Source organism: Elephas maximus, chromosome 12, assembly GCF_024166365.1.
Source record: "Elephas maximus indicus isolate mEleMax1 chromosome 12, mEleMax1 primary haplotype, whole genome shotgun sequence".
Lineage (NCBI taxonomy): Eukaryota > Metazoa > Chordata > Mammalia > Proboscidea > Elephantidae > Elephas > Elephas maximus.
The window spans coordinates 70,530,383-70,557,114 of NC_064830.1; the positions used below are offsets into that span (position 1 = coordinate 70,530,383).

The 26,732-nt window shown below is 44.6% G+C and overlaps 1 protein-coding gene across 6 annotated transcripts in view; it reads left to right on the plus strand.

The window, feature by feature from the left end:
- SNX29 (sorting nexin 29) overlaps positions 1-26,732 on the plus strand; it is a 768,639-nt gene that overhangs the window by 579,586 nt on the left and 162,321 nt on the right. For 5 of the 6 annotated variants that reach the window (XM_049902690.1, XM_049902693.1, XM_049902691.1 and 2 more), the window contains 2 exons: positions 16,586-16,641; positions 21,096-21,177. In XM_049902690.1, the coding sequence (XP_049758647.1) occupies positions 16,586-16,641; positions 21,096-21,177 (138 nt within the window). The remainder of the gene's footprint in view (positions 1-16,585; positions 16,642-21,095; positions 21,178-26,732) is intronic. The other variant, XM_049902695.1, reaches the window with a different exon arrangement.

The following is a 26,732-nucleotide window of genomic DNA, read 5'->3' on the forward strand; positions in this document are numbered from 1 at the left end:
TCATTAAGCCATAGCATCAGAAATAAGTAAACAAAATTCACTGTTGTATTTACTCAGGAACCATATTAGTTCTCTACCATCTGTCAGTTTGTTGTACTGTCGTGGACTGAGTGTTGCTGTGATACTGGGAACTATGCCACCAATATTTCAAATACCAGCAGGGTCACCCAAGGTGAACAGGTTTCAGGGCAGCTTCTGACTAAGACAGACTAGGATAAAAGGCCTGGCGATATACTTTTGAAAATTAGCCAGTGAAAATCCTGTGAATCTCAACAGAATGTATTGCTGGAAAATGAGTTCCCTAGATTGGAAGACACTCAAAATACACAGTGACCACAACAGTGGACTCAAGCACACCAACAATCATGAAGACGGCACAGGACCAGGCAGTGTTTCGTTCTGTTGTACGTGGGGTTTCCAACTCAGTGGCAACTAACAACAACGAGAACATTGGTTATCTTTTAACTGCATAACAAATTGCCCCAAGCTTTGAGGCTTCACACAACATTTACTATCTCAGTTTCTGTGGGTCAGGAATCCAGGTGCAGTTCAGCTGGATACTCTCTCCAGGCAGCAGTCAAGGTGTCAGCTGGGGTTCCCGTCCTCTCAAGGCTCGATTAGGGCAGGGTCCGCCTCCCCGCTCACTCACCTGTGGTTGGCAGGATTCAGTTTCTCATTGGCTGTTGGACATGGAACAGCTTTAGGTTCTCACTGTCTGTTGGCTGGAGGCTGCCCGTGATTTCTTGCCACGTGAGCCTCTCCGGCATGACAGTTTGCTTCATCAAAGTGAGCAAAACAAGAAGGCAAGAGAGCCCAGGAAGACAGAAGTCAGTGTTTTATAACCTCATCTCAGAAGGGGCATTCTGTTACTTCTGATTTAACATGTTCATTAGAAGCAGGCCAAGGAGCCCTAGTCGCACAACAGTTAAGCACTCAGCTGCTAACCCAAAGGTTGGCAGTTCGAACCCACTCAGTGGCTTTGCGGGAGAAAGACCTGGTGATCTGCTCCCATAAAGATTATTGTTGTTGTTGTTAGGTCTCGTCAAGCCTGTTCTGATTCATAACAACCCTATATACAACAGAACGAAACACTGCCTGGTCCTCTGCCACCCTCATAATTGTTGCCTTCCTGCCTGAGGAACTCATCTTCCAGCCCTGTATCAGTGTTCCACTGCTATTCATAAAGTTTTCACTGGCCAATTTTTTGGAAGTAGATCACCAGATCCTTCTTCCCAGTCTGTCTTAGTCTGGAGGCTCTGCTGAAACCTGTCTACCATGCATGACCCTGCTGGTATTTCAAATACCGGTGGCATAGCTTCCAGCATCATGCAACACACAGCCACGACAGTATGACAAACTGACAGAATAGTGGTGGTCTATAAAGATTACAGCCTAGGAAACCCTATGGATCATGATCACCTCGGGGAGAGGAGGTGGAGTTTGCATTATGTAATGAGGGCCTCAATAAAAAGCCCTGGGCACTGAATCTCCTTGAGAGTCTTGGTTGGTGTCAAGGATTGAATTATGTCCCCCCAAAATATGTGTCAATTTGGCTGGGCCATGATTCCCTGTATTGTGTGATTGTTCACAATTTTGTCATCTGATATGATTTTCCTATGCGTTGTAAATCCTACCTCTGTGATGTTAATGAGGCAGGGTTAGAGCCAGTTATGTTAACGAAGCAGGACTGAATCTACAAAATTAGGTTGTATCTTAAAATCAATCTCTTTTGAGATATAAAAGAAAAGTGAGCAGAGAGACATGGGGACCTCATACCACCAGGAAACAAGAGCCAGAAGAGCAGTATGTCCTTTGGACTCAGGGTCCCTGCACTGAGAAGCTCCTCGACTGGGGAAGGTTGAGACAAGGACCTTCCCCTAGAGCCAACAGAGAAAGAAAGCCTTCCCCTGGAGCTGGCACCCTGAATTCAGACTCCTAGCCTCCTAGACTGTGAGGGAATGAATTTCTCTGTGTTAAAGCCATTCACTTGTGGTATTTCTGTTATAGCAGCACTAGATGACTAAGACAGTTGGCAAAGGAAGGGTGACATACCCACTTTGGGATATGGAAAGCTTCTCATTCGGAACCCACGCAGACCTCACCCTATGGGTCTTTTCTTTATGCTGATCCTGCTTTGTATCCTTATAATACAGCTATAGTCATAAGTGCAGTAAGTGCTGGTTTAAGAACCTCTGACTCACGGACAACTCGTACTTAAGAACAGACTGCCATAAAGCCCATTATATTAAAATTTTGAGTTAAATACAGTGGTACACAGTAACACACACGCACTACTTTGTGATGCTCAAGGCCATGTTTGTTGGCTCGAGGAAGGAGAACGCTGTCCACCATTTTAATTCTGATCACGTTTCTGTTAGCACTGTGTTGAGTGTGTAACTTTGTATTTGTTCCAGCTTACCTACAAATTAGACTTAAAGACAGACTTAGGAATGGATCTCGTTTGTAACTTGGGGACTGCCTGTGTTAAATAAACACCCTACAGGGCAGTTCTGCTCTGTCACATGGGATCTCTATGAGTGAAAATCAACTCAACAGCCCCTAACAACATAAGCAAGTCACTGGGCCCAGCCCACATGCTAGGTAGCAGATTCTACAGGATGTGAATACCAGGACAACGAGAATCATTGGGACCTATTTTAAAGGGCTGCATACACAGGAATATTTTTGAAGACACCCACTAAATCTCATCACTGCCTGCTTCAAGAGGACTTGTAGGAGAGATGTCTCTAAGATCTTAATACCAGGAGAAGCTGTGCTGCTTGTAAGCAATCACTACTTCTTTTGTGGACAAAGTGAATCCTGTAAAGATCCTAATACCAGGAGAAGCTGTGCTGCTTGTAAGCAATCACTACTTCTTTTGTGGACAAAGTGAATCCTGTAACTGGTTTTGTTTCGCCTTTACTTTGGCTTCCAGGCTTCTGAGTCACATTTCCTGCTTCCCTTTAATTGATTATTTAGAAATGATCGACTAATTTTATAGAAATTGATTATTTAGAAATTCCTATACATGAATTTCTCTGATCTAGTCTTCAATATGTCCTCAATAATGCTTTTATTTTACTCTTTCCTCCATCTCTGCATTTTTCTATTTTATTGCACTGTATATATTCTCACAGAGTCCTTGGGTGGCGCAGACGATTAGGCACTTGACTACTAGCCAAAAGGTTGGTGGTTCAAACCCACCCAGAGGAGCCTCAGAAGACAGGCCTGGCGATCTGCTTCTGAAAGCTCATGCTCTTGAAAGGCTTATAGAGAAGTTCTACTCTGTACACGTGAAGTTGCCATGAGTTGGAATCTACTCACTGGCAACTAACAGCAACAATAATATGTTCTCACAAGGCTGTAATTTCACATGTCTTGGGGTTTTGGTTTGAGGAACTTGGTCTCTGTGAGTTTTACTCTTTCTCGGGGTGGGTTTTGGTCTCTGATGTCCAGAAATTACATCTCAGAAGCTAAGGAGCGGCAGCCAAGGCTTTTTGTATTCTCTAGACCTACACAATTCTCTCTGCTTTACTAACTACTTAGCTTTGGGCAAAATGCTTTACCTCTTTGAGCCTCAGTTTTCACATCTGTAAAATGGGGTAGCGAGTTTATCAGTCAGAGTAAGTTGGGCTATGCTGTGGCAACAAACAACTCCAAAATTTTATTAGCAGAAATCAGTAAAGATTTCTTTGTCACTCATGCTGCATGTCCTTCGTGGGTTGGCTGGGGCCCTGCTCCATGTTGTCATCATCGTTGCATCCAGACCCAGGCTGTGGTAGAGGGAGAAGAGAGCCTGGCCAAGCGTGCACTCCCTCTGAAAGCTTCCATCCAGAAATGTCATATGTCACACCCCTTTTATTTCAAGGCCTGTAGACACATCTGACTACAGATGGGTGGGTAAGTACGATCTTACCATGTTATCTGCACAGAGAGAGAAGAGTTATTTGTCAGAGTGGCCCTGATGACTTCCACAGGTGGTTACTGTACCTGCTGTCCAGGGTGGTTATGAGGATCCCATCAGATGATACATGCAAAGCTCTTGGTGCCTGGCACCTAGTAAGCACTCATTAAACAGTGGTACTGGTGTTGGTAATGTTGCTGATTAGTGGATAAAATTTATCTAGGGGGCCTGTAGCTTACAAACCTATGTTTTACTGGTCTGTCCACACAGTCAGGTTGTGGCGAGTTTCTTGGTTTGCTGTGTTCAGCACTGTGCTTTGAACGGGGGAAGAAAGACAAGCGGACTTGGTGCACATCCTTAAATAGCTCATAATTTCTCCTTCAAAGCAGGGATTGAGGGTTCTTCTTTGCGTTTTCCTCTTTAGGGCTTGGTCTTGCTAGGAAAACTTACAGAGCCAGGTAAAATGTTGAAGGTGGAAAGGACCTTTGGGATCATGCTTTTTGTATCAGTTATGATGCTGTCAGTGAAAGAAGCAGAAAGATAAGGGAATTAGATTAGGGAAAAGTCCAGAGGCAGGTGAGTTTCAGTTCTGTATTGACCCTTTTTTTTTAATGTCAGGGAACCCTGGTATATTTCTGTATGGTTCTGTTGTCACTGCCCTCTTCAGCTTCATCCCCCAGGCCTGCTCCCCTCATAGAAACAACAGTAGCAGCAGTGGTCCCAACCTGCTCACTCTCACACTCATCCTCAAGAGAAAGAGCAAGTTTGTGTCCAACATTGCCAGCAAAAGCCCCAAAGTCCATTCTCAGTGAGTAAGCTTAGTTCATTGACTGATATCGAACCAGCCACTGTGGCCAGGAAGACAGGATATGCTCATTGCCTGAAGTTATTTATGCTTACCTTTGCTTCAGTGGATGGGGTTCATTTCACACAAATCTCTTGATGGGATGATTTCCCAGGAGGGGAATGGATGCTGACAACAAGCTATCAAACTATCACAGTCTACCCCTTTATCCTGCCTCTTCCTTCCCTTGGGGAAGAAGCTCAGAACCAGGAAGTGATTTACCAGATGTCACTCAGCATGTTAGAGTTAGAGCAGGAACCAGGCTGTGAGTCTAGGACTGCGCTCTTTTGCTACTGTGACTCAGTACCAGAAACATCTCCTGGAAGAGTCATCAGTTGCAAAGTGGGTTGGGGAAGCATCATGCTTTGGGAGATGTGAATAGAAAAGGAATGTTAAGTTACACTGTGCCTGGCACGTTTAATTAGCAATACTTCATCATCTATTGCTTATTGACAAAAGGCAGATTGAAAATTAAGCAGATTTCTCCTTGGCAGGGCTGCTCCTTGTGCCTGATCTCTGAGAGACATTTTGGGGCTCTAATTGAGGGTTTTGGTGATTGGCTTCCTAAGTCATCAATGTCATTGAGAGGGGGCTGCCCAGCAATGATGAGGCTATTGTTTAGTTGGTCGTGGGAGAAACTGGTGTGTGTGTGTGTAGGGGGTGGTGTTAACTTTCATGTATGATTATTTTTGGAAGACACTGTTTCAGAGTTATTGTTAGTCTCCAGTGTTGAACATCACAGGGCAGCTTGTCCAGAAGGCAAGTTCTGGCATGTGACCTAAGACTCCCCAAGCTAATACAGCCTAGTCCATGCTTATACCTGACCTCGTGGGACCAAGACCACCGTCATTCTTATCTGCCCTTAGACCAGCTAAGGACTTCTTCTGGGATGTAGTGTGCACATGCAGCGCCAGGATGATTGTAACAATAGGACCACTTACTCAGAGCCCCCTCAGGTACTCTTCTACCTCATCCTCACAACAACTCTGTCAGGGAGATAGAATTATTATTTCCATTCTACAAAGGAGCAAAGAGAGGACAGGTCGAATAACCTTCCAAGCTCACACTGCTAAGGAAGAGGAAACCCAGAATTGGAACCCAGAGGGCTGGTTCTTGAGTCCACACTTTCCACCATTGCTCAGCACTGAGTCCACAGTCCTACCAGCCACCAGATTGCTGTCCTGTATAGCCCCTGTGGTGGTGCTGCTAATATTGGGGTTTGTAGTAAGATGTCAGGAGTCCGTGGGTGGCGCAAATGGCTGAGTATTCAGCTACTAAGTGAAAGATTGACCATTCATATTCACCCAGTGGTACCTCAGAAGAAAGTCTTGGCCATCTACTTCTGAAAGATCACATCCATTGAAAACCCAGTGGAGTGCAGTTCTACTCTGAAACACATGGGGTTGCCATGAGTCAGAATCGAGTCCATAGTAACTGGTTTTTGGTAAGATGTCATTAGAAAGAAGTGGTCTGTTAAAAAATGGGGTGGGCTGGGGGAGGAAGGAAGAAAAAGAAAGAAGACAAACGAAAAATTGAAAACCAGTGACAGGAAATCTATGGATGGATTTTCAGCCTTGGTTGAGTTGTTCCCAAAAACGTGGCAAAAGCAAATACCAGCTTAGTGTTAATAAGAACACTAATAAAAGAGGGGACAGGTCCAATAAAAGGGAGCAGCACCTAGGTTTCCACTACTGCTGTAGAGAAACCACATGGTGGTTCTATTCCCGGTGCCTTCACACTGATGGTGAGGGATGCTGGGCTGTGCCGTCTTCTCTCTGTTCCTTTTTTGCACAACTGAGGGGGTCTAGAGGATACAGTGGCCCAGGAAGAAAGCTTACGGCTGTCTATAGTGTCCATTTCTTCCCAGTCATACCAGCATTGTTCTGCTCAGGATAGCTGGTGAACAGGCCTCATGATTCCCCAGAGACAGAGCAGGAGAAACTTTGGATTCTTAAGGGTGGAAAATGGGTTCTGACGTAAGTGTGAGCTAAGGAGAGATCATTAAAGGAGCACTTCAGGCTCAGAGCGCACTGCATTCCCCCTTCCATGCTTTTCAGATGCAGGGAAGTGAAAGAGTAGGTGTGGGAATAGGAGCGTAAGAAACACCATGTATCAAGTGCTGTGTTCATTTTCTATGGCTGCCATAACAAATGACTGCGAACGGGGTGACTTAAAACAACAGAGATGTGTTCTCTCACAGTTCTGGGGCCAGAAGTCCAAAATCGAGGAGTTGGCAGTGTCGTGCTCTCTCTGAAGGCTCTAGGGAAGAATCTGTTCTGTGCCTTTCTCTTAGCTCTGGCATTGCCAGCAGCCCCTACAGCTCCTCGGCTTCTGGACACATCATTCCAGTTTGTGTTTCCATCAGCACGTGGTGTTTCTCCCTGCATTTCTGTGTCTCTTCTCCTCTTACAGGGGCAGCAGTCATGTTGGGTTAAGGCTCATCCTGCCCTAGTATGACCTTGTCTTAAACTTACTAGTTACATCTGTAACAACTCTATTTCCACATTAGGTCACATTCTGAGCCTCTGGGAAGGACAAGAATTTTGGGGGCACAGTGTTCAACCCAGGAATAAGTGCTTTTTTATCATAGAGCTAGCAGTGTGCTGGACATTTGACAAATGTTATTTCACTTGACATTGCAGTGGTCCTGGTGGGTGAGTGCTGGCTGCATCTTAAAGATGAAAAACCAAGGCTCAGAGGAGAGTTATGTGATCTGCTCAAGGTTTCACGATTACTAAGTGGCAAGGCCCAGGTCTGCCAGACCTTAAGACAGCAGACCCTATGTCTTTGCCCAAGAACCTCAGTAGCCAAAAGTCCTTAGTAAAAAACTTCATGAGAAACACCCTCCCACCCATTCCCCAGCCAGCCCCTCTGAAGCTGCCACCAGGAAATGGCTCTATTTACAAGTGATGAAAAGTAAATCCCCAGGAAGAATTCCAGGAGGAAACATTCCAGAGTCATTTGCTTTTATCTTCAACAGTGAACAGGGGCACCTCCTCATCCGCAGATGTGGTCATTGTGCCTGTAACATTGAAAATGCAGTCCACACATGTAGTCAGCAGCGAATGGCCCAGATGTGCACATAGCTGATTGCCCCAGCTGTCATTTCCCACAACAAGAAACCACCTGTTGGAGGCACCAGGCTTCCTTGTGGAGGGGGGTGCAAATGCCTTCAGAGGACATGGGCCTGAATTCTTGTTTTGTGTCCGTGTTTCTTCTGGGAGGGCAGCAGGTGTGGTAGACAGAGCACAGCGTGGGAATCAGTCAAACTTGGTTTTGAATTCTTGCTTTGTCCTTGCACACATCCCTCAGCCTCTCTGAGCCTCCTGTAGAATCTGGAAAACATCTTACCCATATTGTAAGGTTGCTCCAGGGATTCCTCGAGCGAATGTGTGCAAATGCCATTTCTCATCCTTCCTTTGCCGTTGAGAGCTGTGGGCCACGTTTTATTCTCAAGCCACTTAGAGTCATTTCATAGCACTCAGAGACTGTTCCTCGCCACTAAGAAGAATAAGATGTTTCCCTGGAGTTGCAAATAATTTTTCTACATCTGTTCAGTTATCATTTAGAGCTGGAGTTGGCAAACATTTTCTCTAAATGGCCAGATAGTAAATATTTTAGGCTTCATAGGCCATTCAGTCTCAGTCACAACAATTCAGCTCTCCTACTGGTTTTTTTTTTTTTTTTACTGTAGTGTGAAAGCCACCATAGACAATACACAAACGTCATATGAGTGTGACTGTGTTCCAATAAAACTTTATTTACAAAGACAGGCTGGATTTGACCTGTGGGCCATAGTTGCCAGCCCCTGATATAGAATGTGGGGAGGTGTACTGGGTTTGGGTACTGGAAATGCCCTGGAGCGTGTCCCCCAGTGACACACCCACCTTTTTGTGCAGGTAAGGGGTGCTTTGTTGGGAAGAAGACAGCATTTGGGGTAACAGGCAAGCCAGGTACATCCTGTTCTGCTTACAGACTGAGGGCACCCAAATCGCCCCTGTCTGCAATAATGACCTCCTCAGACCTGCTGCCTAAGCATCTTTGTTATCTTTTAGTGCTATTAAATGCCACTCAGGTGGCCTCTTGCTAATTTCTAAGTGACAGTTTTAGATGTGGTTGAACTGCACTTCACAAAATCCTACATTGACCCCCAGTTGTAAGTTATACCAAAATACTAGTGGAAACAGCTTTGGCTTCTAGAGTTTGCGTGACTCTGCCTTTCCTTGGCATCATGTAATTGTTCTTTGCCTCTGTTTCCCTGCCTGTTACGTGGTGTTGAGGGTGAAAGAAAAATGAATGAGGCAGTTTGTTCACATTTTCTAAACTCTTCTTTTCAAAACAAGTCATGATTGTGTAACCCTTTCTTTATGAAGGAGTTTTTTAAACTCTTCTTTGGAAACCCAGTGTGGGAAACATATTATTAACTGGAGTTCAATGTTTTTTTCTTTACAGTTTTTATTTTTTCTTTTGAAGTAAACCTTATGTACAGCGAATTGCACAAATCTTAATTTAGTTTTTTTTTTCTAATTTTTATTTTCTTATTGGGAATATACCATATGAACATAAATCAGTTCAACAGTTTTTACATGTATGATTTAGTGACATTGATGACACTCTTCACGTTGTGTGACCATTCTCACCCTCTTGAGTTTTGACAAATGCCTACGCCTGTGTAACCCAAATTCCTATGAAGATACAGAGCATTACTACTGCCCCGTGCCCCTCCCCAGGAGATCCCCACTGTACCTTCCTAGTATTTCTATGATGAAATTATAATAATGCTTTTTTTTTTTAAAGTATCAGGGTTGATACATTTGTATTTTGAAAGGGCAGCAACTCATGTACATGGTAAAAATTTATAGGATATAAAGTTATACAGTGAAAAAAGGATCTTCTTCTTGCCTCTGACTCCATTTTTCAGTGTCCTTCCCCAAAGGCATCCCTAACTGGCAGCTTCTTGCGTGTCTTCCTAGAACTGGTTAACGCATATCCAGACACATAGGCACGTGTTTCTACCGACGTCTTCGTGAAAGTAGTAGCTCACCTGACATTGTACATGTGTTGCTTTTTTCATTTGACATTATGGCTTAGAGGTTACCCCCCATTAGCACGGGAGATCTACCTGTGTTATTCTTTTAACAGCTATACAGTCAATTCTGACTGCGCCATGTTTTCCTTACTTGTATCCAGTGGTGTTGCAGTGAATGTCCTTGTTCACGTGTCTTTGTGTAGACATTGTTCATGTATCTCTGTTACTTGGAAAGAATGTAAGTGGCCTTTCAAAGTGAGTTAGGATAATTTTCTTATGCCTCTTTCGTCCCATTCCCTCTCGCTTCCTATCATCTGTTCATCTGTCTGGCCATTTGTACATCTGTCCATCTACCAGGGACATTCGTTGAACATCACCTATGTGCTTGATACTGTCTTGAGCTCTGAGAGCACTTGTTCTCCAGACCCTCCTACTCCGTTGGGAACAACAGACACATCAAAACCAGCTTTAATTCAGAGAAATGTAGTTGTGTAAGTTTGTGCAAAGTTCCAGGGCAACTTGTAATAAAACAGTCTTTAAAGCTCTTATCAGCCTGGTTTTATTGCCACTGGGGAGTCTTTGACCCCAGCTTATTTTCAAGCCACACTTGGATCTGTTGCCTCTCATTGTATATTTGTGAAACAAACAAGTTAGCAAACCAACCAGCACAGAACCCTGAGAGTGGTCCAGACCCAGCGGCTGCCTCCTGGAGGTGCAGGTGGCCCAGGCGTTTTGGATGATCAGATGAGCAGGCCTGGATGCACCTGTCTGACTTGATCAGCCAAGCCAGGATACAGAGCGTGCCATTTCACATGTTTGGTCCTTATTAAAAAATGATTCGAGAAAGCAGAAGAATGGAAAGTCGTTGCCATTTTTGGCAGTGAAAAGCCAGAGCTAATTGCTTAAGGGGACAAGGGGGAAAGTGACTCTGGAAAACATAAATTGTGGGTGTTATTGAATGATTGTACGAAAATTTGCTGCCCCTACAATGTCTTTCCCTTTGCCTTTTCTTCTGAGCGGTGGATCTGAGAGCCCTGGGATGAAAGAGAGACAATAAGATGTTCTTTTGGTTCTTCCTGTCTCCAAACTAACTTATCCTCATCAGCCATGAAGAATTGGAATTTGCTACAAAGTAGTTTTAAAAATTGACATTTTAGTGTGGCTATGTTAAAAAAAATATGTATATATATTTTATGTAGCGTATATTATCTCTCATTCCTTTAATCAGCCACCAAATACTTATGCAGTGCTGTGATGTGCTGCACATCAGGCCAGGCTGCTGTGTGTCATGGTGAACAGGTTTATGTGGACTCTGCTGGCCTCTAGCTCACAGAGAAAGGACCAGTGCACAGATAAACCAGTCTGGAATCATTGCCAGCCAAACAACAGAGAGTGATGGTGGAGAGTCTGTTTAGTTCCAGTGGTCAAGCAAGGTGTCTCATAGGAATTTATATTTTACTGAGCCTTGAAGGGTGAGAAAAGAGGCAGCCATACAGAGAGGCTGGGGAAGAGGTATTTGGTATTAAATGTGAGAGTATAGGGGAAGTGTCTGGCGCATAGTAGGTGTTCAACATGTGTTGGTCCCCACCTCCACCCCCATCTTTACTGACCCTTTCTAATAGGGCAGTGGAGATACGGGTGTCATGACATAGGCAAGGAAGAAACCAAGGTTCGCTGAAGCCAAGCGACTTCTCTGAGTATTGGTATTATTGTTGTCAGTTGCCATTGAGTCAGTTCCAACTGACGTATGCAGAGTAGAACTGCTCCATAGGATTTTCAAGGCTTTAACCTTTTGTACACACACTGCTAGTCGTGTCTTCTGAGGCACCTCTGGGTGGATTTGAGCTGCCAACCATTCAGCTAGTAGTTAAGCACTTAACCATTTGCACCACCCAGGTGGAAGTCTGGAATTAGAGCTCAGAATGCCTGAGTTTCCATTTGTCCCCAAGACCTCATGTACTCAGCTCAGAGCCTGGAGGCTGAGTGTGTACCCAGAGATGAAGTAGGACCTGGGCCAGGCCTGTGTCTTGGCTGCCAGGTCTAGTGCCTACCAGAGATCCCCCCGGGGTAGCAAGGAAAACAGCCTTTAGGGTTTTAGACCCAGTCATACATCTACTCTAGAGCAGTTAAGCCCTTTCAGACTTTCTTTATCCCAGCAAAGGTCCCTATACAGCTGAGGCCCTTCAGTGTGACTTAGGGTTACTTTATCTCCTGGGCTTCCCGGGAGGCAGAGGCAGAAGGCAAAGCATGGGGACTGTGTAGTGGGAGGCAGTAGAATTTAGTAGTTAAAAGAGGAGAGTATGGAGCCAGACTCCCTGGATTAGAATCCCACCTCTGTCACTAACTAGCTGAGTGACCATGGGCAGGTTATTTTTGTGGGTTCTCCACTGCTGTATAACAAACCATCCCAAAACTTAATAGCCTAAAACAACAACCATTTTCTTATCTTTGATGATTCTCTGGTTTGTCTAGGCTCAGCTGGCTGGTTCTGCTGGAGCTGCAGTCATCTGGGGGCTTGTCTGAGCTGACATCTAAGATAGCTCACTCATTTGGCAGGGGCTGGTACTGGCTGTCTTTAGGATCTCAGGTGGGGATATTGACTAGAGCACCTCATTTGGCTTCTCCACCTGGAGAAAGTTGAATGCCTGAAGTCACTGTATGCTGAGGAACCAGGGGAAGGAGACTTGGGTTGTGCTCTTGGCATCTCCACTTCCTCTCTGTTTATACTGAGTCCTCCAATCCTTACCTCTGACATGGGGATGACACTTCTACCTGCAGAGCTGTTGGGAGGGCAATGTAGGAACTTGGTACATGAAAGCACTTTGTAAGGTAAATCGGCTTTGATGATACCTGGTAGTGGTGTCCTTGTGTTTGCATATCCCTCAGGACTGGGAGTAAAGGCAACACCAAGGAGGGAGGGTTCCTTGTCTGTCTTTGCTGCTTCCTACCAGGATCCTGATTCTGCCCATGGGAGCAGGTACACTTTTCTCCCATGGCTTTGGCATGTTAGCTGATTTTCTTTCTTTCTTTGGTTTCTTTTGAAAATTTAAACAAGCATCTTTTGAGCACAGTGTAGACATTGGTCATTTTTTTTAGCCATCTGCTATCTAAACTGTCTTCCCAGGTTTGAGGAACTCTGAACCTTCTGTGTCAGGTGGCAGGATGAGCCAGCGTCAGAATATGTGTGGGCACTGCAGTTAAAGCCCAGTGACCGGGACATGCTGTTGGCTGGCCTGTCCTGCTCCCCAGCCTCCAAGCAACCTGGGAAATCCTGGGTGAGAAGAGATTGTGAAGACTTCTTTGCTGATGAAGCCATCTCTGTGCATCTCACCTGTCACTCCACATCTTGGGCATGGCTCAGGTGTTCGCTCCAAGAGGATCCAGCAATTCCTGGCTGCTCCATTTCTCCAATAATGGGCTGTGCCTTTCCCTGTGTCCAAGTACTGCCACATGATTCCCACAGGCCAGATAGCAAGCTGCTTTCTCTGCAGGGCCTGGGAGAAGCAAATGAAGAGCGCTACACCGCTGATCATTTCTGTATGCCCTATGTTGAGGGTGAGCCAACAGGAAGCTTACATCCCAGAGGTGTGTCCTCCCAAGAGTCCAGGGGGCTTCTGGAGGCTATGGGGTATTGCCATGGTCAGTATCAACAGAAAGCTGACTCTTCTAACAGCCTCTGCTCCACACATCTTTTATTTCTGGAACATGAAGTAAAGCCAGCTTTCTGGAGGCTTACTGTAAACCCCAGGTGGTAATTTAGCATCAGTCTGGGCAGAAGTCTTGAAAAGATAAATCTTTAAGATGTTCAGTAAGTTTGTCCATCAGTTATGATTATGCAGTTACTATGGAGCCTGGCCTTATTGTCAAAGTATATTCTGCAGGTGCTCTTTTTCCAGCCAGCTGCCCTGGAATTCATAGATGCATAAATATCTCCTGGCTTGGTGATTCCAGTAATGCCACATAATTAGAAGGAAAGCCTCTAAGTCAGAAGGATTTAATGGCTCCCAGGTACTTAGGTTCACAGTCCAGAATGTCCCCCAAAAATGAAGCATGCCTGAGGGGAAACATCTATCAAGAAAATGCCTTGTTCTGAGAATGGATCATATTTGAAAAAGCCCTTTGTTCCATCTAATTGTAAAGTGATGTCTGTCGTTGAAAACACCATCATGTCTTTTGCTTCAGCCCTCAGGTCTCCCGTTCCTTCTGCTTTGCAGAGTAAGTGCAGTCAGAGCTTTCCTAATTGTGAAGGAGATGCCCTTGGTACAAGCTCTGTTCTCTTTCCATCTGAAATGAGGCGGCATTTAAAGAAAGTGAGACTTGGCATAATGATGGAACTGATAGGTGCTCCTCCTCAGACCCGTTTACTTGATCCTCACCCATTGCCCAGAGAAACCTGATGCTGAGGGGGAAGTTCAGAGGAAAGGAGTAGGGAAGAGCCATTATCAGCGCCCCCCGTGATGGTGCTGGAGTCCTGGCTGTACACCCGGTTCCTTGTGGGAGGGTTGAGTGGTGAGACTGGAAGGTGCTGGACCTTCAGAGCCCTTCCTTTGCCCATTTCCATCTCTGTTGCATAAAAGAATGGGAAGGCAGGGCCTCTCCCATCTGGCTTTCTGTATTCTAGCAAGATGCATCAGTTTGGGGTGGGAAATACTATTGTATTTTCTTTACATAATAATAAGATACACAGTTAAATTAATATGTAATGTGTATCTGTTTAAAGTTACACAATTAATACATCTTCATTGTAGATGGAGCCCTGGTGGCACAGTGGTTAAGAGTTCACCTGCTAACCAAAATGTTGGCAGTTTGTATTCATCAGCCGCTCCTTGGAAACCCTTATCAAGGTTGCTATAGGGTCCTGTGGGGTCACTATGAGTCGTAATTGACTCAACAGCAATGGGTTGGGTTTGATTTTGGTTTCATTGTAGAAGGTACAGAAAATACAAAACACGCAATACAGATTCATGGTACTTTTCTCTCTCAGGTATATCCCATTGTCGTCTTTATTATATATTTCACTCTAACTTTATTGATACACAGGGATTCTAAGTTATGTTTAAGAATCATTGGGCATTTGCAATTTGTATCGTGCTTTGAAAACCAACAAAAAAAAAGATACCATGAGTTTTTTTTTTTTTTTTTTCTTCTTTCTATGCCTTTAACAATTTATCAAAAGCACTGTTGGGGGGATAATACATTTTTTATTTAAAATTTCCATTAGTAATTTGATGATTTACTTATTTGTGAACATTCATGAAACAATTCTCTTCCTTTCCCTACTGCTCCACACCCTTCTCTGTTCTACTTGGGTCCTCTTAGTCTTGATACAAATTCTTAAAATGTTAGCCAGTTCAGATTGGATCAGATCAGTAAAGGAAGCTCATTCCCTGGGTATGTGTCATAGGCTGGATTCTCTAGAGAAGCAAAACCAGCAAAGTGTACAAATACATATATAGAGAGATTTACATCAAGGAAATGGCCCATTGGATCGTAGAGGCTGAAACGTCCCAAGTCTGAGGATCAGGATAGAGGCCTCTCTTGATTCATGCAGCCACAGGGGCTGGCAAACCCAAGATTGGCAGGTCACAGAGAGCAGGGCTCTTGCTCACAGGCTGCGAAGATCAACAAATCCCAAGATTGGCAGGCAAGACCACAAAGCTTCTCCTGATTCACATAGCCGCAGGGGCTAGCGAACCCAAGATCAGCAGGTCAGAGAGCAGGGCCCCCATTCTGACACTGTGAAGATCCATGAATCCCAAGATTAGCAGATAAACTGATAGCTCAAATCCCAAGACCCAGAGGCCAGATGAACAGGAGGCAGCCACAGGATCTAGAGTGAGCAAAAATGCCAGAATGTCTGCTTATGTTCAGATGCAGGCCACACTCCCAAGGAAACTCTCTTTCAACTGATTGGCTATTCACAAGAGATTCCATCATGGGAGTGATCATATGTAAACACTGATGATCGTGGCCCAGCCAAGTTGACACACAACCTTAACCATCACAGTATGATAATAATATCACCATTTACTGAGCATCTACTAAGTGCTGAGCATTGTGTTAGTTGCTTTACGTAAAAATTGCAAATCCTTGTGACAGCTGTGAGAATTCCTTCCCCATCTGAGGGGGCCAAGGCTGGGAGGGTGGAAGGACATGCTGGAGGTCACTCACACAGTTGGATGCCTGCTGACCCTCATACTCACCTCCAAAGAATGTGCTCAGGACACTGAGCAGTGCTGGTGAGGGACCGTCATAGGTGCCAGGAAGTTTGGTTTCTCTCACCCAGTCATGCACTTAGCTCATCTTTCTGAGTCAGAAGGGGGAGCCATGTTCTGCTGACGTTATTTCTCGTACAGTGTCGGGGGGAAGGATGAAGCCCTTTAGGGGTAGACAGTGACCTTTTTGCTTGTGTACTGAGTATCTGTGCGTGTGTGTGTGATGTTCGTCATGGAAACAATGAATATTTTCCACCACACGTCTGATGCCTTACATCTCAGACCCTAATTAGGCTTTTATAGCTCTGAAATAACATGCTTTTGCATGCCTGCGATTACCGTAATAGGATTAGCAGTCCTTTTCCCCTAAAAAATAATTGAGATCTCTCATGGTGGCATTTTTTATTACTGCAGCACTGTCCCCAGGCATTCCTGCAGAAAATCTCTTATTGTTTTCTAGTACCCGCTTTTCCAGCTCATTCTTAACAGGAAATGTGCAGCGATCATTGAGAGACAGGATTCTTCATCATTATTTAAACCATGATAACCGTCTTGCATTTTCTTTCTCTCCCTTCCCCCTCTCCTGATGGCAGGTGCCTGGAGATTTGAGTCAAACATCTGAAGACCAGAGTTTGTCGGATTTTGAAATGTAAGTCCAGGGCGTCTGCTCATGAGGGTCTCTTTGTATAGAACTCTTTCGTTTGACTTGTGTCTTGGAAGACTACAGGAGAAAGCAGAAATCATTGTTTAAATCTGCTAAAGGCTGATTTGGTTATTGTAGAGACGGGACATTGTTTGCCTGAGTCTGGCCTTCAGGCATATTTTATTTCCGCCTTAGGTTTAAAACTTTTTCTGGCATATGTTGGGAAATTTCACATCAAAATTAATCCACATCCCTGCATGGCCACCAGTTGGCTGAAGCTTAGTAACATCTGCCGCCTTCTCACAGGGTATGGACTTGTCAGTTTACCACGGTCCTTGCTTCTTCGTATTGCCTTACTCTTGCCCAGTTTGCTCATTTCATGACCTGTGTGGCTCCCGTAGGGATCTGAGTTTATAGTCTCTAGGTTATTTGGAAACGATTGTTCAGTACATTGGTCTGCTTTTTGGTTAGAATTGATTCCATTTGGTGCCCCTAATGATAACCCTCAAGTTTAGTTGGGTCTTCAAACCATCTACTTCTTACTAGGCTACCTTGGTTTTTGGACAAAGGATCCCCTTGGGCTGCTAAAGAAGGTAGGGCAAATCCTGTATTAGGGGCCAGGCAGAACTGTTCTCCCAGTCATTTGTGGTGAATGGAAGGTTTAATCTCCTCAAGAGAAGGTGACATCTGGGAAAAGCCCAGTTTTGGAGAGGCAGGGTGGGGCGTTGTTGGAAGGAGTGATTTTATCAGAGCCAGGCAGACCTGCTTTGAAACCTTAGCTCCAGAGCTCACATCAGTGTGACCTTGGGCAAGCCACATACCCTCACTGAGCCTTGGTTTCCTTATTCACAAGGTGAATTTCACAATACCACCCTGGGAGGATAATGATGGTAATCAGATTGAAATGATAAAAAACACAGTGGGCATCAAGAAGGCACTTAGTACCTGGGGCAGCTGTCGGGGTGGTGGAGGTAGTTGCTAGGTTGGACGGGGGAGGAGGTCGAGGTGTAGAAGAGGTGAAGGAGAGAACCAAAGATGAGATGGCCTCCGATGGGTTCCTGGATGGGAATACAGCGTGATGAGGACAATAGAAAGATAGCCTGTCAGAAAGCAAAGGTGGAACATACTGGGACGAGGCATAAAAGCTATAGAGGGAAGTCACAGAGATGAGGGAGCAGTCTGTTGTGAGGCTGAAAGGACTTGTTATTAAACCAAGAATTTCCCAAGCACCTACTAGGTGCCAGGTGCTTGGCAGGGGCATGAATAAGCAGCCTCTGCCTGGTGCAGGCCACCATTATCTCTCCCCTGGAGACATGCAATATCCCCCCAGTCTGTTAGCTCACCTACACTAAAGCCAGAGGGAAGCCCTACTCATTGCCTGTTGTTGTCGAGTTGATTCCAACTCACAGCGATCCTGTAGGACAGAGTAGATCTGCCCCATAAGGTTTCCTAAAAAAAAAGCTGTAATATTTACGAAGGCAGACTGCCCCGTCTTTCTCCTGTGAGTCAGCTGGTGAGTTCAAACTGCCAACCTTTGGGTTAGCAGCTGAGTGCTTAACCACTGTGCCGCACACCAGGGCTCCTTCAGAGGGAAGCAGTAGCACCATTTCCCCCTCTATCAAGATGGAGACCAGAACCCTTCATGTGGCTTACAAAGAAGGCCCTTGTTGACCCTCTGGCTGCGTCCCCAACCCTCCACTTTTCCCTGCCTGCACACTAGCCACACTGGCCAACTCAATTCCTCCACCTTACTGTGGTTCTCCCCTGTAGGTTCATTGTCTTATTTATTAACACACACCTACACAACGTTTACTCTGCTCTGCACGGTTCTAACTCCCCCAGCCCCATAACAAGCCTGTGAGGTGCTGTCGTTTCTTACATGATGAATTGGAGCAGAAATTCGAACCCAACCGGTCTTGATCTGGGGACTGTTCTCTTCACAAATGTTGTCCCCCTTCGTGAAGCACCTGTCCCATCCTCCAACTCCCCTCCTCAGGGTGGGTAACTCTCCTCCATATTCCTTGGAGCCCAGTCCAAACATCCCTTCCCCATTGAAGCCTTCTCTGATGCCCCAGATCAGATCAGGTCCCCTGTTGTTGCCTGTCCTCAGCAAACAGTATTCCTCAGCAAACCCTATTTAATTGCCTTAAAAAAAAAAAAACAAAAAACAAACTCTCTGCTGTCAAATCAATTCCGATGCATAGCAACCCTATAAGATGGAGTAGAACTGCTCTGTAGGGTTCTCAAGGCTGTAAATCTTTACACAAGCAGGCTGCCATATCTTTTTTCCATGGAGGAGCTGGTGAGTTCAAACTGCCGACCTTTTGGTTAGCAGCTGAGCACTTAACCACTGCCAACCAGGACTCCTTTTTAATTGCCATAACCCATAACCCAAGTGGTAACTAAATAATTTTAAGGGGATTTTTCCCTCTCCCGTGTTAAACTGCACGCTCATGTAAGGGCAGGGCTCTGCTTTCTTTCTCTCTCTGTCCCCAGTACTTAGAAGAGTGCCTGCTGGTGCATAGTAGGTCTTAGCCAATACTTGTTTAATGGATGAATGAATAAATGAATGAACAAAGGAATGAATAAATGAACTAAAATCTAGGAGGGAGATGGTCATGTAAACAATCAATTATAATACAGTGTGGTAAATGTTCGGAAAGGGGGAAACATTGAACCAAGCCTGGGGTAACCTCAGCCTGGAAGACAGCCAGCCTTCACTTCCCCAGGGCAGTTCGTGAAGACCACAGTGCTTGACACACTCCTGCACCCTCTGAAGAGAAATGGAAGGGCACTGCTCTGGGCGCTAGCACCGTTTTGGGGCTTCCATAGGAGAAATGTCACTAGATATACAAACCAATTTGGTGGCTCAGAGTTGCCATGTGCCCTTTGAGCCCTTGGGAAGTGATCAAGAGGACATATTTTACCCCACAAAGGAGGTCACCACCTCAGTGCAGAGCTTGCTGCTTCCAGAGGGAACCATTACCTGAGGGTTATTTTCTTTGTGGAAATAAGATGCTCCTTAGAGGTTGTGAGAATATTGCATTGTGAAATCTTCCATCGTCAGCATCTCAAATTGTGTTCCAAGTACAGGAAGCTGGTGAATTTTTATGAGCTGCTCTTTAGAGAGAGGGAGAGCTGGGGGGTGGGGAGGGGGGTGAAGGGGGTGAAGCATTTAGCTCTTGAACAGCTTTAAGTAGAAGCAAGGGCTGGGACCTTCCAGAATCCTGCAGCACTATTTTGATAGCTATTATGATTGATCTTGAAATTTCAGCAACAGTCAACTTGTCAGCTCTGCATGGTTTGGATCTACCCAGGCGGAAGTTGGTGGTGATTGCCACTGCTGTTATTGTTGTGTGTGTGTGTATATACACAGCGACTCATAACTTTAAAGTCATCACATAAGGCAAAACTGTCACATAACCAAAATTACTCCTGGAAAATTCCTTCAATAACCCATGTGGAGATGAAATGAGATCACACAGGTTACAGCATAGAGCCTCACATTATAGGTACTCAGTCAAAGTTTTAGGATTCGAATGTAAATTTTGCTTCATTAGACCTATATATGTAGTGTTTTTGGAAATGTTGAAAGAGAGGTATTGGGCCCTGACTTCCTGGTTTTCCCGTGTGTCTCTTTCTGTTGTGGCTCTCCCACTCCCACCCCTCCCCAACAGCTGTCCCCTTCAGAGCCAGGGTGTTGGTCTCTTGAACTCGTGTGTGGAGTCTGATGTTAAAATGGGGGTCAGGGTCAAAAGCGGGCACAGGGATCAGGGAGGAGACTCCCCCAGGGGCACCGGAAACTGAGGGTGTTACCACACGTGACCCCCCCCACAGCCTCATCAGGAGCTTCCAAGCAGTATCCCCTTTTCCAGATGAAGAAATGTAGGTTCAGATAAATCATGGTCCAAGGTCACGCAGCTCATAAGAGCTGAAAAGGCGGCTCTTTCTCCTTCCAGAGTCCAAACTGAATATGTGTATTTTAAACTAAGTTCCACGAAAAATAGTCCAGGGAGCTGAAGGATAACACTTAAACTTGTCTCTTACTTTACTACTGTGTATAATATAGGTTGTCATAAGTTGCTTGTATATAATGCCTCTTAAAATAGAAAATTGTTTCCTTCTTTTTGTTTATTTTTAATTCTTAAAACGTTTTTATTTATTTTGTTGTTGTTTTTGAGAATATACACAGCAAACATACACCAGTTCCACAGTTTCTGCATGTACAATTCAGTGATATTTGATTACATCCTTCGAGTTGTGCAGCCATTCTCACCCTCCTTTTCTTGGTTGTTCCTCCTCTATTAACCTAGACTCACTGCGCCTAAGCTTCCTAGCTAATCTTTGCAGTTGCAGCTGTCAGTTTGAGCCCATATTTAGCTTAAGTACTAAAAAATTTCTCTCTTCTTTTTTTTTTTGTAAATTGAAATGACTAATTTTGATCTCTTTCTCTTGGCCAGATCCAACCGGGCGCTGATCAACGTCTGGATCCCCTCGGTGTTCCTCCGGGGCAAAGCAACAAATGCGTTCCACGTGTACCAGGTGAGCCCTGGTTTCAGTTCAGTGCCATGGCTGGGTGGGACTGATGCTGTTTGTTTTGCATCAGTACTTTCCCTCTTGGAGACAGAGTGCTGTGCTTGGGAGGCTGAGACTGTGCAAACACCAGCATTTCAGCTGCCTAGCCACCCCGATGGTCTGTGGCTAGGGATTGGTCATCCAGGAGGGAGCAGGGAGGAGCTTCCTTCTGCTGAGCCCTCTTGTGTGGCCAGGACGGATCGCAGCTTGGACTGTTAGAGCAGAACTAGGGATTTGTTGGCTTGTGTTGCAACCTGAATGCCCAGGGTCGGTCTGGCCTAGGAGGTGAAATGCTAGGGTCAGGAGGATGCTTCACTCCTGTCTCCTCTATGTGATGTCCCTTCTCAGCCCGTGCGTGGCTCCCATGGTGGCATGTCAGGATGTTCCCAGTGGCACTAGGCACTCCACCTGTTGTATGGTTTCAGCAGAGTCCCAGCCCATCTCTTAGGGGCCCACGTTGGTTCACGAGCCCATCCCTAAACCTCAGGGTTGAGGGATGGACTTCTTTGCTTGAGCCCAGGTTTGGATCTCATGTTCACTGCTGGGATTGGAGACCATAGCACATCTGAAAATGGGAAGAGCTGCTCCCCAAGTGAAAACGAGGATACTCTTTCCAAAAGCAGGGACAATGAATATTTGACAAGCAAACATGGCAGGCATCTCCTCCACTACCTTGGGATAGGAATAATGTCTTAGTTATCTAGTGCTGCTATAACAGAAATACCACAATTGAGTGGCTATAACAAAAGAATTTATTTTCTCACAGTTGAGGCTAGAAGTCCAAATTCAGGACACCAGCACTAGGGGAAGGCCTTCTCTCTCTGTCGGCTCTGGGGAAGGATCGTTGTTGTCTCTTCCGTTCCTCAGCGATTTTCATGTGTCTTGGCATGGATCTTTCCCAGTCTCTGCTCTCTTGCTTGCTTGTTTAATCTCTTATATCTCAAAGGAGATTGATTTAAGACACACCAGTACTGTCTCATTAAAGTAACAAAGAAAACCCATTCCCAAATGGGATTATAACTACTACAGGAGTTAAGATTTACAACACAGCTCAGTCCATAAGAAATGACCACCCCTGGCTGAGGACTGAGCGTCTAAGGCTGTGTGAGACCTTGGTCTCCTTTGGAGGTGATTTGGCCTCAGTGAATGGGCCCCAGTTTTCCATGACCTGTCCAACTTTCTGAAGCCTCTTTTATCCCTGCCTGCCTACCCCGTTTTGATTGTTTTTGTTACTTTTTCTTCTTCTCACCGTGAATCCTGATTTCCAGCCTTTTGCATTCACTTATTCTGGGATTGTTTTGTTTTCAACACTGACACTTAGCTGCATCCTGGTCCTGCTGTCTCCTTGTGTCACACTAATTTTCAGTAGGTTTTGTTCTTAATCCTCACGAGCTCTGTGAAAAGCCTTAAGTTTTGTGGCTGTTTTTCTTAATGGGAAATTGACCCATAGAAGAAGGCCTCTCCGCTATTAAGATAGCTTCCCTGAGACTGGATGGGGAAAAAAGGACAATGAACTTAGAAATAGAAGCCCCCATTTAAATCCTGTGACTTGAGGCAAATTTGTCCAATGGAATTAATAATAACATTGGCTTGCAAAGCTGGTGTGAGGGTTAGAAATATATGGCACAGAGTTGGCACTCAGTATTCATTTCTTGCCTTCCAAAATGAGTGCCATGTTTGGTCTCTGGTGGCAGGTACTTACTGGTGGTGGGCATGTGTCAAATAGAAATGGGTTTAAGTATGGGTACACACATCTGAAATTGTGCTAACAGATGAGTTAGCACTATCTTGCATTAGAAAATCACTAGTTTACATGTCCAACTGGGCAGCATAACATTTTAGTAAGTGTTAGGAGAATCTGAGTGTTCATGATACTCTCAGCTCTCGTTTAAAAAGAGAATTACTTATGACATTTCCGAATATCCTCCTCTTTTCCTTTCTTGTTTTAAATCAAACCAAGAAAAAAAAAATCTCTTATTTAAGTGTCCTTCAAGTTCTGCTTTGCGGTCATCAGGAAGCTGTGAGGTGTTGCCTGGAGGATGAAAAAAGTGAAGCCGACAGCTTTATTATAGAGCGAAATTAAAATGTGATATCACTTGAGAGGTTTCCTTGACCTTTCATGTTTGATTTTTCTCCCCCCTAACCCCATGAAGAAACTTGGCAATTTTTAGCTTCTGAAAGTCAGCTGTGAAATGAGACGGACACAGCAAATATGCCGTTGCCTGGGAGATTATTTCCACAGTGGTTATAGTGGCATTCAAGCCACTCACTCCCCATCCTTCACTGTTTTGGGAGGGATCCTGGGCATGGTCCAGGTAGTACACCAAGGACCTGGCTCAGATCTCAGCAAGGCCCAGGCCTCGTGGCTCACATTGATTGCCCAGGCAACTTAAACCACATCGAGGACTCTCTGAAGTCTTTCTTGATGCTGGCATGTGTGGAATAGCACCTCTTACATGCAGTTGTTTTTCTCTTTTCAGTTAATGGTGCATCTTACTGGTACCTCAAGAGCCAAATCTGAATGTGTGTTTGGAGGCATCTTAGAAAGGCTTTGTTGCAATAGTTTTCCCATAAATAATACTGGATAGAAGGTGACTGATTTAAAGCACTGGTACCATTGGACGTTATTTTTCGTAGCTTCTTTAAAAAAAAAAAAAAAGTGTTCTAATTCCACAGAAGATTTGAGAAAATTTAGAGAAACTCCTAGAATAGAATGATAAAATTTAAGTAAAAATAAAATATCACAGTCAGAGAAATATAAACTAAATGAGTTAAAAGAAAAAAGTAGAAACCATGTATCTCTGTCATGAGATCCTAGCTGGTTGCTTTCATTGATTTGTGAATTTGCTTTGGGCTTCCTGGCAGCCAATGTGAAAATGGAAATGTGGTTAATTAGATAATGAGAAGAACATATATTAGTTCTTTAAAGGGAAGACTATAAGAAATTTCCACACAGGGCTTTAGATTCAACAATGGTGGCAATACCCAGATTATTTTCAGGTTGACATGATCTCCCTTAGAGAAGGCCAGGGACATAAACCCAAAATGAACATAGATACTGCAGTTCTGAAGAAATAAGACAATAGGGCCAGAAAGTGCAGTATCCTCAGTACAGTTGTGCTGTCCAATATGACTAGTCATATGTGGCTTTCAAGTCGGTTCTAATTCATAGTGACCCTGTGTACAACAGAATGAAACACTGCCCAATCCTGCTCCGTCCTCACAATCGTTGCTATGTTTGAACCCATCGTTGCATCCACTGTCTCAATCCATCTCGTTGTAGGTCTTTCTCTTTTTTGCTGACCCTCTACTTTACCAAGCTTGATGTCCTTCTCCAAGGACTGGTCCCTCCTGATAACATGTCCAGAGTATGTGAGACAAAGTTTTGCCGTCTTAGCTTCTAAGGAACATTCAGGCTGTACTTCTTCCAAGACGGATTTGTTGGTTCTTCTGGCAGTCAGTCCACGGTATATTCAATATTCTTCGCCAACACCATAATTCAAAGGCATCAATTCTTCGATCTTTCTTTTTCATTGTCCAGCTTTCACATGTGGCTAGTTAAATTTAAATGAATTAAAATGGAATAAAATAAAAAATTCAGTTTCTCAGTCACATTAGCGATATTTCAGTTACTTAATAGCACATGGGGCTAGGGCTTACCGTATTGGACAGTGCAGATACAGAACATTTCCATCACTGTGGAAAGTTTTATTGGGTAGCACTGATCTAGAGCAATATCTCCTAGAGTGTAGGAAAACAAGATTGTGTGTGCTTAACAGTGTTTTAGAAAAACAGAAACCAGGCATTAAATACAATATCCTGAAGGGAGGAGGTCACTCCCTTTTCATTGTCTCATTACTTCTTTCGTTGTCTCATTACTTCTGAAGACACGGAAGAGAACATCTCAGTGTGCTGCCACTATGCCTCAAGCTCCCTGCTAATCTGGGTAGTGCAAACAGTTAATGCGCTTAGCTGCTCACTGAAAGGTTGTAGCTTCAAGTTCATTCAGAGGTGCCTCAGAAGAAAGGCCTGGCAATCTGCTTCTGAAAAAGCAGCTGTTGAAAATCCTATGAGCACTGTTCTACTCTGACACACATGGGGTCACCATGAGTTGGAATCCACTAGACAGCAATGGGTGTGGTTTAGTTTAATCTCTCTTTTTAGCTAAGACAGAGGGTGGCTGGGGATCCACACCTTTGGCAGCAACAGACTTGAGTTTAATTATGTTATTTTGTTTCCATTGTATTTATTTATTTACTTTTTATTAACTTTTATTAAGCTTCAAGTGAACGTTTACAAATCCAATCAGTCTGTCACATATAAGTTTACATACATCTTACTCCGTACTCCCACTTGCTCTCCCCCTCTTGAGTCAGCCCTTTCAGTCTCTCCTTTCGTGAGAATTTTGCCGGCTTCCCTCTCTCTCTATCCTCCCATCACCCCTCCAGACAAGAGTTGCCAACACAATCTCAAGTGTCCACCTGATATAATTAGCTCACTCTTCATCAGCGTCTCTCTCCCACCCGCTGACCAGTCCCTTTCATGTCTGATGAGTTGTCTTCGGGGATGGTTCCTGTCCTGTGCCAACAGAAGGTCTGGGGAGCATGGCCGCCGGGATTCCTCTAGTCTCAGTCAGACCATTAAGTATGGTCTTTTTATGAGGATTTGGGGTCTGCATCCCACTGATCTCCTGCTCCCTCAGGGGTCCTCTGCTGTGCTCCCTGTCAGGGCAGTCATCGATTGTGGCCGGGCACCAACTAGTTCTTCTGGTCTCAGGATGATGTAGGTCTCTGGTTCATGTGGCCCTTTCTGTCTCTTGGGTTCTTAGTTGTCGTGTGACCTTGGTGTTCTTCATTTTCCTTTGCTCCAGGTGGGTTGAGACCAATTGCTTCATCTTAGATGGCCGCTTGTTAGCATTTAGGACCCCAGACGCCACATTTCAAAGTGGGATGCAGAATGATTTCATAATAGAATTATTTTGCCAGTTGACTTAGAAGTCCCCGGAAACCATGTTCCCCAGACCCCCGCACTTGCTCTGCTGACCTTTGCAGCATTCATTTTATCCCGGAAACTTCTTTGCTTTTGGTCCAGTCCAATTGAGCTGACTTTCCATGTATTGAATGTTGTCTTTCCCTTCACCTAAAGCTGTTCTTATCTACTGATTATTCAATAAAAAACCCTCTCCCACCCTCCCTCCCTCCCCACCTCATAACCACAAAAGTATGTGTTCTTCTCAGGTTTACTATTTCTCAAGATCTTATAATAGTGGTCTTATACAATATTTGTCCTTTTGCCTCTGACTAATTTCACTCAGCATAATGCCTTCGAGGTTCCTCCATGTTATGAAATGTTTCACAGATTCGTCACTGTTCTTTATCGATGCGTAGTATTCCGTTGTGTGAATATACCACAATTTATTTACCCATTCATCCGTTGATGGACACCTTGGTTGCTTCCAACTTTTTGCTATTGTAAACAGGGCTGCAATAAACATGGGTGTGCATATATCTGTTTGTGTGAAG